The sequence below is a fragment of the Colossoma macropomum genome, unplaced genomic scaffold (genome assembly GCF_904425465.1).
Source record: "Colossoma macropomum unplaced genomic scaffold, Colossoma_macropomum, whole genome shotgun sequence".
Taxonomy (NCBI): domain Eukaryota; kingdom Metazoa; phylum Chordata; class Actinopteri; order Characiformes; family Serrasalmidae; genus Colossoma; species Colossoma macropomum.
The window spans coordinates 1,188,839-1,203,437 of NW_023495386.1; the positions used below are offsets into that span (position 1 = coordinate 1,188,839).

The 14,599-nt window shown below is 37.8% G+C and overlaps 1 protein-coding gene across 1 annotated transcript in view; it reads right to left on the minus strand.

Annotated features, from left to right (window-relative positions):
* pfkpb (phosphofructokinase, platelet b) overlaps positions 1–14,599 on the minus strand; it is a 52,489-nt gene that overhangs the window by 15,988 nt on the left and 21,902 nt on the right. Inside the window, exons 9-16 of the mRNA XM_036562419.1 lie at positions 11,842–11,934; positions 10,038–10,163; positions 7,818–7,882; positions 7,392–7,461; positions 5,500–5,646; positions 4,291–4,361; positions 4,046–4,133; positions 2,497–2,649 (exon numbers count right to left, since the gene is read on the minus strand). Of these exons, the coding sequence (XP_036418312.1) occupies positions 2,497–2,649; positions 4,046–4,133; positions 4,291–4,361; positions 5,500–5,646; positions 7,392–7,461; positions 7,818–7,882; positions 10,038–10,163; positions 11,842–11,934 (813 nt within the window). The remainder of the gene's footprint in view (positions 1–2,496; positions 2,650–4,045; positions 4,134–4,290; positions 4,362–5,499; positions 5,647–7,391; positions 7,462–7,817; positions 7,883–10,037; positions 10,164–11,841; positions 11,935–14,599) is intronic.

Here is a 14,599-nt window from a genome sequence, read left to right on the forward strand (position 1 = left end):
AAAAGCCCTTGTTAAAGCCCTTGAAATTAGTGTTATCATGGCACAGAGACTACTTATAAGCTACAGACTTCCATATTAAGCATTTTTAAATCATGATATGATGGACATTTATGATTATATGATCATATATTGTGTCAAGGTATAATTGATATGAAGCACCAGCCTGTAGTACCTCAAAAATAGAAGAAAGCACCCTTCTTAAGAGTCCAGAATGTTCAATAGACTCAGCCATTTCAGCTAACACAAGGTTGTTTTCGCTCCATTTACTGGAGTGCCAGTAGCTCCCCTTTGTGGACAATCTTGTTAAAAGTGAGTGAGTGAGTGAGTGAGTGAGTTCTAAGCGAGGTCTATGAGGTGCTTTGCATCTAGAAGTGAAAGTTTAAGAAATATGTCCCAAGCTCTATGGTTCATTTAATTGTTGTCATCTCTGATAAAGCTTGATAATATAATGCTAGCTACATTGCAACTAACTATGCATGAAATTAAATTATATTAATTACTGCTGAAATTATATCCACATAAAAAAGTATATCTATAGTTATAGTTTACTGTTAAATAGTATTAAAATGAATTCTATAAATGTGTAATGAATTAGGTTGGTCAATTAATGAAAGCCAATATGCATTGCAAACTTTCAGTAAGAATTCTACTACTGAGGAAATGTAGAAATGTAACACATGAAATGTCAAACTTCACAAAATTGTGAAATTTCTGTAATGTAAGATAGTATCATGAATCGCTGACAGTCTTTGTTTTTTTCTATGTATTGTCCATGTTGATCAGTGTAAATATGTTGACAGGCTTTAACACAGTCTGTAACAGAGCAAAGCAGCACTTCTTATTTTTAAACTGCTTTTTGAACAGGTAAAGTCATACTGTAGCCATCCACAAACAGAAAGCCTTCTCTTGCCAAACATAAAAGAGAGGGTATGATTTTGACACAAAATGTAAAGAAATATGCTAATAATGATAGGTTACAATAACAGTAAAGGAAAGGTACTATAGCAGTAGCCTATACAGAAAGCTTTAGCTGTTTTATCACTTGAACGAGAAGGCTGTAAACATGCAATTTATTAAACCTATAGCAAAAACTACCAAACCACACCAATGACTGTCAAACCAAAAGTAAGAACAAAGTTAACTTATGTGTCTGAGCTGACATTTAAGTGTGTTTGTTTTCACTGCAGTGTTCTCTGAGGTGATGCTACCACATAACCTTGCCGCCCTAAAACGTATTACCTGAGAAAGGAGTCATAAATATTGATTAAGAGGATCTGCAATCTGTAAGAAAGCCTGTAGTTTGTACTCGCTGAACACTAAAAATGCACTCAAACGTGGTGGCACAGGAAAGTGGAGTGGCACAGCGGCTTTTTTTGTTGATTGATGCATTTAGATTTTTTTTGAAAAGTGGCTCTCGCTGGCCCGTTGTACTATCGACAATTGGCGAAAGCTAAAGGGCTTGATCAGCCAAAACTTCACACAATCTCATGAGCCTAAGTTAAAATAAATACTAATCTTACTGTTTCAGAAAGGATCTTAGCACAAAACTGATACTGTTTATCGTATCGCACACACACACACTGAGATTCTAAGACTGTAGTTACCTGAACAACAAAACACACTGATCAACAACCACATTTTGCCAAACAGCTTTAGAATGGGTCCACACATTCAAAGCAGGAATACTCAAAACTTTACAGACTGTAGTCCATCTGTTTCTCTGCATACTTTGTTAGCCCCCTTTTACCCTGTTCTTCAGGGGTCAGGACCTCCATGGACGTTCACAGAGCAGGTATGTAAAGTCAGAGACGATAGCTCATCTGGTGCTGCACAGTTTGTGTTGGTCATCCTCTAGTCCTTCATCAGTGGTCACAGGGCGCTGCCCACAGGACGCTGTTGGCTGGATATTTTTGGTTGGTGGACTATTCTAAGTCCAGCAGTGACACTGAGGTGTTTAAAAACTCCAGTAGCACTGCTGTGTCTGATCCACTCAGACCAGCGCAACACACACTAACACATCACCACCACGTCAGTGTTACTGCAGTGCTGAGAATGATCCACCACCCAAATAGTATCTGCTCTGTGAGGGTCCATGGGGGTCCTGACCACTGAAGAACAGGGTAAAAGGGGGCTAACAAAGTATGCTTAGAAACAGATGGACTACAGTCTGTAATTGTAGAACTACAAAGTGCACCTATATAGTAAGTGGAGCTGATAAAATGGACAATGAGTGTAGAAACAAGGAGGTGGTAATTAAGTCAAAAACTGAAATACATGCATATATATATATATATATATATATATATATATATATATATATATATATATATATCACCCACCCCTAGTGGTCAGTCCTCTGTATATAATTCAGATGTGCTGTTTGGCTGGTGATGAGGTTGGTGAACATTGTCAGTGTACACATAACGAACATGCGAACAGACTCTCTTCTCACAAGCATGCGCATTCACATTCTGGCACGAGTGTGTGCTATCTTACGTTGGTGATGGCATTGAGGGCAGTGTCTGCCCCGATGCTCAGGTCCGAGCCAGGGATGTTGTTGGAGACGGTGGAGGGAACCATTACCATGGGAACGCAAAGCTCAGGGTGTTTGGAACGAGCAGCTAGCAGCTCCAGCAGACCCAGATACGCCTGCAGTCAGAGCAAGGGCTTATGGGTGAGGGCTTAGCATTACAGGTAATAAAATGGGAGCAGGGAGTTACACCTGTTTTGACAATGAGGATAAAGGAGACCAGAAATAGGGGGAAGGAATGGGAGAGGAAAAACAAGCAGGAGGTGTGGTCTATTGGTATTGGGCCTGTTGATTGGTTGATGATGACTTCTAGGTCATTCACAGGATAATGGCTGGGAATAAAACACACCACTCACTGTGAGTGCATTGAATATGAGTGTAATTAAATACATCCAAGGAGTAGTAACTGGTGAGCCACAGTGCCGCAATTTCCGACTTGCATTTTCAGCTCCCTTACGAGTTGGGCAGAATACTTTGTAAAGCAGTCATTTTTACTTAATGCACACTGTTCCTAGCAGAAAACTGGTTGGAAGTTTTCCTTATGTAATTATTCTTTTAATATATTTCATAGAAAATTTGCAATCAATTAAATGTTCCAAAATTCTCAATCTTTTTCTTTTCGCCTGCTTCAGTCCAGTGTGGCTCTCACAGTCCCTCAAGTGATGCTAAGCTTATCACTTGTGAACATGTCCACTTTTAGTTACAGCATTGAACATTACAAAAGTACAATTTTAGACACTTTAGAATGGCACTGTGGAGTTTATTTAGATCCATTTAGGGTGGCAAGAGTTGAAACATGTCTGCCATGAAATAAAAAGATTTAAGCAGCTATAATCTTTTGCTTAGTTTATTGTTGAGTGTTAGCCTCTGTGTTCTATGACACATTGAAAATCAACCAAACAATAATAAGTCAGGTAAAATCCCTTGTAGCTATGTAGCCTCTTGACTCCTATGTGACATCATATTTGAAGCTGAGAATGCAGGTCTGAGAAGTGAGAGTGTGGTGCAGATCTACAGACAGACCCTTCTCAGTCCAACTGCTAGTGCTAGTATATTTTTGGTTTGTGTTTTTTTAATTAATATTAATTGTAATTATGTACTTATTGGTCAAATGTATAAATTTTTAAAACTAAAAAATGTCAATGAATGTCAAAATAGTGATACAATAAGACTTCCCCTTCAACTCTAGGTTAATTAGTTAATTCTGCTATTATTCAGAAACCACTATGGATTATTTAGTAGCTACTATAAAACTGACATGTAAATAATGCAGCTACAAAAGTGAGGCACATAATTATTGGAGCCCATGTTCAGACCCTTAGGGCTTAAGGGGTTAAAAGAACCTGTTCAATGGCATGAAAGACTAAGAAAAAGTTGCAAAAAGCTGCACTGTATTTGTTCTACAGCATTAGTTTCATATATACTTATGCTGAAATTACACTCGCACAAGAAAAGTCCTTAACAATACTATAATACTACTGTATGATTAATCCTTTTTCTGTTGGATCGACTTACCTCAAATCCTCCAATGACGAGTAAAGCACTGATGTTATGAATTCTCATCTGTTCAGCAATTTTATTCAAATGCTTAGCTGGAAGAGTTCTGAAAACAGATAAAAAAAACATGTAAACATTAAGTCAAGCTTATTTTTTAACTGATTTTTATTTTTGAACATTTTCATTAATGAATAAATGGTTTTATTATTTGCATGCATGTGTGGGTGGCTGTTGCCTATTGTGTATGAGCATTAATACTTCACCGTTTTGTCCCTAGTAGGGACCCACCCTGACCGGTCCAGCCTCCGACATCCCCCCATTTGATCTCCTTTATCTAAGAGAGACAGATCGCAAAACATATCCTCACTGTCACAAAATGGCAACTTTAAAGAGATGTAAAGAGATTTTATTCCAAGCAATTTTGGAGCATTTTTATTGGTCTTCATGAAATTTGCACTTTATTTTCATGCAAGATTGAGAAGAATCAGTTTGCTCATGTTAAGTCTGTTTCCGGTGTTATTGAATGACCACGTCTGGTATCTGACCATGACACGGTCACCAACTGGCCACTTTATTAATACCAGCCACCTTGTTTATCAGCTTAACCTTCCATAAAAGTTTCTCTAGGTAATTTGTAACTTGTATAATTTAAACTCTTGTACCCTAAACTTTTCTTCAGTGGTCCGGACCCCACAGGTGGTAGATAATTCTCAGCACTTCATTGACACTGACATGGTTGTGGCGTGTTAGTATGTGTTTCGCTGGTATGAGTAAATGAGTAAATGAGTAAATGAGACAGAGACTTTTTTTTACAGTATTTATCGAGTTTTAGAATATTCCTTGATGATTTGTTTTGCAGAACAATTTAAAGCCCCTCAGTTATGACAGCAGAGCAGTCACATCAGGTAAAAACCAAAACACCCACATACAGCAAACTACATTTCACTGCAATTCTGACAAATCTATACGGTAGGGTTCAGAGCAGGTCAAGCTTCTGTAACTGTGAAGCACAGCAGGGGAGCGTGAGTGAGAATAAGGGGCTTAGAATAAGTATTCATCATCTTATTTGGAGAGGCATTACAGCACTCACATATATCCAGGCAATGTATGTTGTTACCACATAGTTTGACTACTAACATTATGCTATTTTTTCAGTTCTCATCTCTCTTTTCATCTGCTTCTCAGGATCTTTCTCAGGAAAGTAATCAAAGAACACCTTCAGTTATGTTTGTTCTGAGAACACCAGCCATCAGTGTCACTAGTTCAACAACATTCCTCAACGAGTGATTATAAGGATTTTAGGTGTTTCATCCTCTGTGAATCATTGCTGTCTATTTTTATTTCAATTTTTCCTACTGTGCCAATTGTTTTTGGAATTAGGTTTGCAGATGTGTACAGATGTGCAGTATTACCTCTATTTTGGGTTTTAGGTGTACAGCATGGTGTTACCTGTAGAAAATATGAAGTATTACCTGGCCCTTGCTGAAGCCCTCAAAGCCATCATGAACTGCAAACATGGTGTGGCCTTCAGTGATGCCCACCCTGACGGCAGAACGGACTGCGGCGTTCATGCCCGCTGCTGGAGCTCCCACATTTAACACAGCCACATTGAATGGACTCTACAGCATGGACAGAAGAGTTAGCACATGCACATACACTTACTGATACAAAAGGCCTGTTTACACCTTTCATTAACATGCGCTTTTGGTCATCAGATCACATTTGGATTTCTCTTGACCACATGAAAAACCAGATGTAAACGATTACGATTGGATCACTCAAACCACATTCAGAGGTAATTTTCGTTATCTGTAACAAAGTGCATACAAATGCACATAGTAACGGGGAATAGAGTAAAGAAAAGTAAAATGGAAATGATGTATGTGTTGATATATACAGGAAAAGTGCATTTGGATCTGATCTCCACCCTAATTACATTTCTGTGAAAAGTGTAACTAGAATCCAGCCAAAGTTTATCCAGAAACAATCCAAACACAATGTTAATGCAAGGTGTAAACAGGCTCAAAAAGTACTCACACCCAGACACAGTTAGTAGCTGCATAAAAGAAAAACATCTGCACCTGTCCTCACACTGGTTGAAGGTTGCATGCATGCAGTAATTAGAGATAGTGCTCAGATCTTGTATTATATGCAAAGCCTAGAGAACATTCTGTATCAGTGCAGCTGATGTCACTTCTCTCTCTCTCACTCTCTCTCTGATATTATCTCCATTTTTTCCTCTCTATCAACACATGCAGATTATATAAACTCACAGTGCATAATAAAAAGGCGAACTAGAGAGCTGCAGCCAGTGTGAAGCAGCATATTGATCAGGCTGCATTATTCCGCAATGGCTAGTCATGTTACACACAGTACACATACATGCAGAACGCTTGTGAAATACTGTAAGAAGCAGGGCCGGATCTGCAAAAATCAGGGAGGCCATGACAGTTTCATAGGTGAGCTACTATCTTTTTGTGTCACTGTCAAAAGGAACAAATTTTCACTAAGTACACATCCTTAAAGAGCACATTTTACTCATAGTACATTTACATTCTAAACCATGAGATAACCCTGAGGCATACAATTAGACCTTAAGAATCTTTTTGTACCTTTGATGATATATTTGGATTGTTTTTACCTTGGGAGAATTTAACAAAATGTTATTTTTTTCTGACAGTATATTTAAATTCCGCTAAACTGAATTATTTAAACAAAAACTGTTTAAATAAATAAGCAGTAATACAAAAGAGGCTGTGTTACAGTGATTTTACCATGGTTAAGGGGTAATGTAAGGGACAACATGCAACCAGATTTTAGAACTGATTTTTTTTTAATAATCATGTTTCCCTATAAGACAATGGTTTTATTCTGCTCTATTGTACTTGATAGATCTGTTGGTTTCTACTGCAGCGTTATTCTTGCTTCTATTATATTCAACTCTATTCTACTGCGAAAGAAAGGAAGAGATAAACCCCATTAGCTCTTTAGCACTCAGCTACATCTATGCATGGTGTACATACGCAGCATGGACCATCCTCCAAACTCTTTCCATCCTCATCCGTATAAGAGCAGAATAATCAATAAACAAATGCTGTCAGCAAGTAGTGTCACAAAAAGAGACAGCAACAACCCTTCATCTGACATGCTGAACTATACCGGTTATAATTAGTAGCTGGAAAATACAAGTCAGTACAATAAATTGAGACAATATATATTTTACAAGCAAATATATACACACTGCCTTAGACACAGTAGATAAAACATACAATAACAAGGTCAAAGTAATGTTTCCTATAAGAATCACATAACTACAGTATATAAATATGCTACATATAAAAGTTCAGGTATCAGTAAAACTCACTTTTGGGACTTCTGAGTCTGGTTTGCGATATGAGAGCAGCTTGTAGGTGTTTAGGTTGTTTTCAAAACTCCTGAAGATTTTAACACAAATAAAACACCTCAGTTATTCAGCAACTTCCTCTAATTGTTACTGCATTAAAGATTATCAGCATTTTTCAAAGGCTACGACTAAACCGAATAAAGCATACTACGCTATAAGAAAACTGAACTAGAATAGTGCACATGCTTTATGGATCAATTTAAAGAATGGATGGTTGGGCAGATAAATGGATGAAGAAATAGATAGATAGACAGATAGCTCTTAAACTGTTGTGGTTCAATCATTTGGATGAATGGATGGATAATGGCTGGCTAGATGGATGAATAGACTGAGAGATGGATAGACTGAGGAATGGATGGAGAAATAAGTGAATAGAGGCTGTCTTACCTCCCTCGAAGTTTAACTGCCTCCTCAAAGTTCTTCTTGTCCATGGCTCTCTGCACTTCCTGAGTCTGCACGCACACAAATACATTTAACATCAAAACTCATTATTATTATGATTATTATTATTATTATTATTATTATTATTATTACAACCCCATTTCCAAAAAAGCACTGTGCAAAATGAAAATAAAAACAGAATTAAATGATATGCAAATCATTTAAATCTTGTATTCAGTTGAAACAAATACAAAGACAACATATCAAATGTTAAGAAATTATATTGTTTTTTTGAAAAATATATAATATAAAATATATTGCCACTGTGCAGCCAAATAGTGCAACAATTCAAGAATAACAAAATAGCAAAGCACTTTGTGATTTCATCATTTACGGTACATGATATCATTAAAAGATTCAGAGAATACAGAGTAATCTCTGTATACAAGGACAAGGCTGAAAACCAATATTGGCTGGCCGTGATCTTTGGGCCCTCAGACGGCACTGCATTAAAACAAACATGATTCTGTAGTGGAAATCCCTGCATGAGCTCAGGAACACTTTTGTCTGTGAGCACAGTTCATCCCTGCATCCACAATTGCAAGTTAAAACTACTATGCAAAGAATAAACTACATATAAACACTGCTGCCTTATGTGAGCCCAGGCTTAAGATGGACCAAGGAGAAGTTGAAAGTGAATCAAAATTTGAAAATTTACCATGACCATCCGGCTTGCTATCAGCGCACAGTTCATAAACCACCATCTTTGATGGTATGGTGGTGCATTAGTGCACATGGCACAGGAGACTTGCACATCTATGAAGGCACCATTAATGCTGAACGATATATACAGGTTTTAGAGCAACATATGCTGCCATCTAGACAACATCTTTTTCAGTAAAGGCTTTGCTTATCTCAGCAAGACAATAACAAACCACATTCTGCGCATATTTCAATAACATGTCTCTGCAGTAAAAAAGTCCTGGTGCTAAACTGGCCTGCCTGCAGTCCAGACCAGTCAGCCATTGAAAACATTTGGCACAATTAAAATCATCGCACAATGAAAAATATGACAAAGGAGACCCCGAACTGTTGAGCAGCTGAAATTCTATATCAATCCTTTATTGAGCCAGAACATTTTTTTGAAAACTACAGCAACTGGTCTCCTCAGTTCCCAAATGCTGTTGTTAAAAGAAGAGGTGATGCAACATAGTGGTAAACACACCCCTGTCCCAACTTTTTTGAAACATGTTGCTGGCATCAAATTCAAAATGGGCATGTAATTTTCAAAAAACAATGAAATTTCTCAGTTTCAACATTTGATATGTTGTACCGTTTTCAGTTACATATAGGGTTTAAATGACTTATACCTCATACTTACTTATACAACATTTCTAATTAATGTATAAAACAATTTGTATTTTTATGCAAATTTAGCGCACAGTTTCTATTTATTTGCAAATAAAAATACAACCAAAAATATAAGATGTGCAAATATTTTTGCACAGGCCACATTTTATGTTTTATTACTGTTATTATTTATTATATTTCCAATATGTTAATTTTAACATATTTTAACAAATAAACAGTAATTAAAATGTGCACAGTTTTCTTCTGTGTAGATGATGTGTTAACTTATTTTCACTTAGAAAATCTTGTGCAATTTGACAAAATGTTTACAAACTGTATTCTCTAGAATGCTATTCCAGAATTTAGGCACTATATAAAAAAGGATCTTCCACCAGCTAAACTGTACATGATCCTAGAACAGGGGTGTGCAGTCTCATCCACAAAGGACAAGAAAGAGCACTTATTTATTCAATTAGTCTCAGTTTTTCTTGGAATATAAATCTGTAGCCCTGGCCTAGCCCTTTGTGAATAAAACCGGACATCCCTGTCCTAAAAGTCTGCAATAAGCTTGCCTCAGCTGAGTGAAGTGGTCTGGATGGGCTATAATGAAGAGATGGGTCAGATTTGCTGGATCTAGGCCATTAGAAGGCTTAAATGGCTTTAAATGTCATAAACAAGACCTTGTAGTCAATGCAGAACTTTACAGGAAACCTGAGTAAACTTAATAAGAGCAGGATAATATACTCGGGCTTTCTTTTCTTAGGAAGGACATGACCTGCTGCATTCAGCATGGACTCCAAACACGCAGACACACAAATGCATGCATGTTTGCATAGTGGCACATACAGACATACACACACACACACACACACTAACCATCTGCACACATTCCATGAGAGGCAGCCTAATGGCCTGATTTCCACGCAGAGACACCACACAGGCAGGAGTGTCTGGAGATGCTTCCAACAAAGCTAACACTGCCTCCACCCCCATTCTACTGGCCTAGAGAGAGAGAGACAGACAGACAGACAGAGATAGAGCTCAAAGCCTTTGCTGTTTTTTCACACTAGCTGGTCCTTACATTTTGTGAACATGTCATGATAAATTGATCGATGGTCCAAAATTACTTGGAATATCTATTTACATGAACATACATCAACAGTTTGTTTCCTTCTTCTCCTGAAAAAGTACAATTTTGGAGATTTTGGCCCCTCTTCATCAAAGTTGCATGATCATAAAATGAGCGCACAAAAAATTTCACAGACAGTTCTGCTGTTCATCAGTATCAGCTTTGGTGTATCTGTATCATCATACTCTTGCCTCGTCTAATAGGAATGCATGTAAATTTGAGTGTAACAGTTTAACAACTCAGAAAAAAATTATGATTTGCGGCTAACTAAACCAAAATATCACCAAAATTATCTACAACACCAATAATAAGAATAAAACAGAAAATAAAAATGCTAATATTTTGTGCCCATGCACAATCAAGTACAAAAAGGATGTACCTATTTTACACGTACTATGGTGTAAACAAAAACTGCAGCTATTCCATGCTACATTTAAAGACAAATTACGCTGTGCTTTTGTTTTATACTACAAACAAAAACTAAAAAAAATACTAAACACAGCTCATGCAGAAGCATTCTGCTTCTTATTTCAGGAAAATAATCACACTACACAATTACATCATTCTAAAGACTTAAAAATCAAAGACATTTTGTTTATGTCACATTTTAGTCTTTCCAGTCATAATTTTGACACTAAAAAATGTGGTCAGTAGTGGGAGAAGTGCACTCATTGTCTGACCTCAAACTCCTCATACGAGCTGGTTCATGAGCTGCTGAATGCTGTCGTTTTATTGGCTCCGTACTGGAACCTCTGCATGAATTAGGGCGTGATTCATGTAAATGATATGTAAATGAGGCACTAGTAGTCTGTGAGTAGTAGTATTTGATTTCACACACTGAAGCTAATTTATCACCTGTGCTCCAGTCTCCACTTGTTTCCTTTGAACTTTGATAAATAAGTGCCAACGTGTAGAAATTTGGTAGACATCTTTTGAGACCCAACATGTATTATACATATAGGCCAATTTGCCCATCATTTATGTTTTACTAGCTGCAAAATGGATAGAATGGATGGCTAGCTTAACCCTAAACCCTAATCCTAAAACTGTGCTTGGATCCTGATGATCGCTATTTGCAATGTAACCTGTAGACAGTTGTTAAGCTCTTACAGCAGTTACGACAGTCCACAGAAATCAACTAAATCAGTTTCAGACAAAAATGAAGATGTAGCTGACTGCCTTGGTTTGCTAACAATTAAAATGTTTACAAATTTACCTTTTCACCCACCGCTCGAAAGCTAAATAATAAAACCAACTTTGTCACTCACAAAACATGGCTCTCTTTTCACTTTTCAGTAACGTTATCTTTGTTAGTTCTGATTGGCCAATAAAAATGAAATACTGTATCTCTGGATTGGCTGAATAATGACCAGAACCGCTGCTGTGCTGTGTTTAAGGGGAGGAGGGATCCGCTCTCAGAATTCTGTTGGCAGCAGACCCCCCCTTCCCAAAATTAAAAACTCATCAGATCTGCACAATTCATGTGCATGGCATATTCATCACTCAAAATTACTAATTTTGATCACAAGTCTGCAAGAATACAGATCATACCAGGATTCTATCGAAGGCGGAGGGCGTCCCTCCTCTCTGCACATGGCCCAGGATGGTGACGCGGGTATCAAAGCCCAAACATCTTACCACCAGCTACAAAACAAAGACAACATCAGCTTCAGATTGGATGACACATTGTATCAAAGCCCACACAGCTCACCACCAGCTACCTTCACACACATTCACATAACTCCACAACACACACACACTCAGATGGAAAGGGAGAGAAAGAGAGAACAGAGAGTTTCCCCACATTGCTGCATGAAGCCACTGCTGTAGCTTTCAGCCAATGCGCTAAAGAAAATATTTGTACTGAAATATGACTGATGATTCTGAAAATAAAAAGAGATAGACATGCAGGGAGTGTTAAATTTAATAGAGGCAAATGAACTCAAATACAAAAAGACCAGATGTCACTACAGAGATTCCCAATCCAGCGTAAGGACCTCCAGTAGATTCACATCTCTTCCAGCTCTCAGTTCACCTGAGCCAGATAACCAGCAATAATCTACCACCTTTGTTTACCTGCCTCATGTCCAAAAGTTTGTAGTCATTGGCTCATCTAATTCTCCTTATAAAATCAGCAAGTTTGTCCCCCTTTGCTCCATGTGCTGCAGTAACAAGCTATACTCTTCTGGACAGACTTTACACTAGATGTTAGAACATTTGTCTGCATTCATCCTTTGCTATTCCAACACATCCCAAAGGTATTCAGTGGTGCTCCATCACTCCACTGAATGCAGTTCCATTGCTCTACAGCCCAGTGCTGGGAGTTTAATACCCCTCTAGCTGATGCTTGGTATTAGACATAGTGACCTTAGACTCTGGCTGCTCCATTCTATTGGCAATGCATTTCTATAAAGATAATTTAAACTGCATGTGTGCAATGTTGAATGTCTGTGTCAGCAGTGGCTGCATTCACTTATGAAGGTGGTGTCTGGATACTTTTGGATATATGTTGTGAGCTCAGATGGAAGATAACAAAAACATGAGTTGGCCCATCACTCATTAGTGGGAATCTCTTTAGTAGGACATCACCAACCGTCAACCTGACATCTGCCCTCCTGCAGAATTCAGCTCTCACCCACGTCTAAGGACAGAATTACACATCTGCAAATTTGTGATTTCTGTAGTTTTGTGATCATGTGGTTGCATTGTGCACAGATGTTTACATACATTAACGTAAGACATGAGTTAACGTAACATTTACGTCTGTACTAGTGGCCAGTGCTGCATATTTCCAAATCAGAATGTACAGATAATGAAGAAAAAACAACATTTTTTAATGTGATAAAAAAAAAAATATTTCATATCATTCTGGGTGTCATCCTGCTACCAGATATGCAGTACATCCCTGCACAACCAATCAATGTTTGATTGACAGACGGCACTGCAAATTCACGTGTCAACTAGCTGAGATTTTTTGGGGTGTGCTCATTGGTTCCTCTGTGAGCTAAAATAATCCATGTCCTGTTTCTCTGTCTCAAATACACTCATGTGCAATTTGCTCAGTTGTAAATCAGTCGTAACACCTGATTCAGGTCCAAGTAATCAAGGTCATCTGAAGAATTGCGGGTGAGTTGTTTTAGGGTTGCAATGGTAGGCAAGTTTTGTTAGGGTTTTCTAAAATTCCTGGTCATTCTAACAAACAGTTAGTATATTTAAATGCAAAACTAAGGCATGGACATGTAAGCAGCATGGTTGTTAAGGTCTGGCTTAGGTTTTAAGGCCTATTTCCACAAAGTATGATTTGTGTGGAAAAAAAAAGCAAATGTGATTTTTTACATAATGGAAAATTAACATCAAGTCCAATGTGTTTTTTTAACACTAGAACGCAGAAATATCCACATGTTTATTGTCAACATATTGCTTGTCATATAAGCTTTTGTGCTGTGCCACATGCAAGATAATGTTTATGTCATATATATCTATGGTATATTTACATTTTGAAAGAACTGCTTTAAGTATTTCAAAAAAATCTGCAGGGATGCTTTCCCTTGCTTCTTGTAAACACCTCCTATTTCCTTTTCTAAGTAACGGCTTCTTGACAGCTACACATCTGTTTAGACCCATAGTGCTGAGGTGTCTTCTCACAGTGGAAGGGTGGACAGAAACGCTTATGGATGTTTTCTGAGCTTTAAGTACTGTTTATGTGATGGTGACAGTTTTAATAGCCTACCCCCCCAATTTTAGGAACTCCTGTTCACAGTATACAGCATTGTATACCATATTATACCCTTAATTTATTTTATTTCCAGTCAAAACAGCCTTTATAAATTATTAAATTTTCAGGAGATATTTCTGAGTAGATTACATATAGGATAGTCTACTTGCTTAAGAAACGGGCAAGTTTCTGAGCACTAAAAGCCAATTCTGTTAACAGACACCTGCACTGGCTAGAATCACTGAGTGATGAGGAGAGAGGGAGGGCCAACCTGCCCACCCAATGGGGCCAATTATGCTCTCTAGAACTCCTTGTAGCCAGGGACCAAACTCGTGATCTCCTAATGATAGGGGGAATGCTTAGACAGCTGTGACACATATTTTTAAGTTCTGGAACACTCACACATGGACAAATTTAGTTGCGTCATGAAGGGGGTGTTTCATGTTATTAAGTCATACTAATATGGTATGTGCGTAAACACAATTATAAATAGACTGGTCTTTCATACAACTCTTCACACCTCTTAACTCTGAAACCTTATGTTTAGCCACCATGACAACTTCAGTTAGGGCTGAATTTAGTACAGTAGCTATT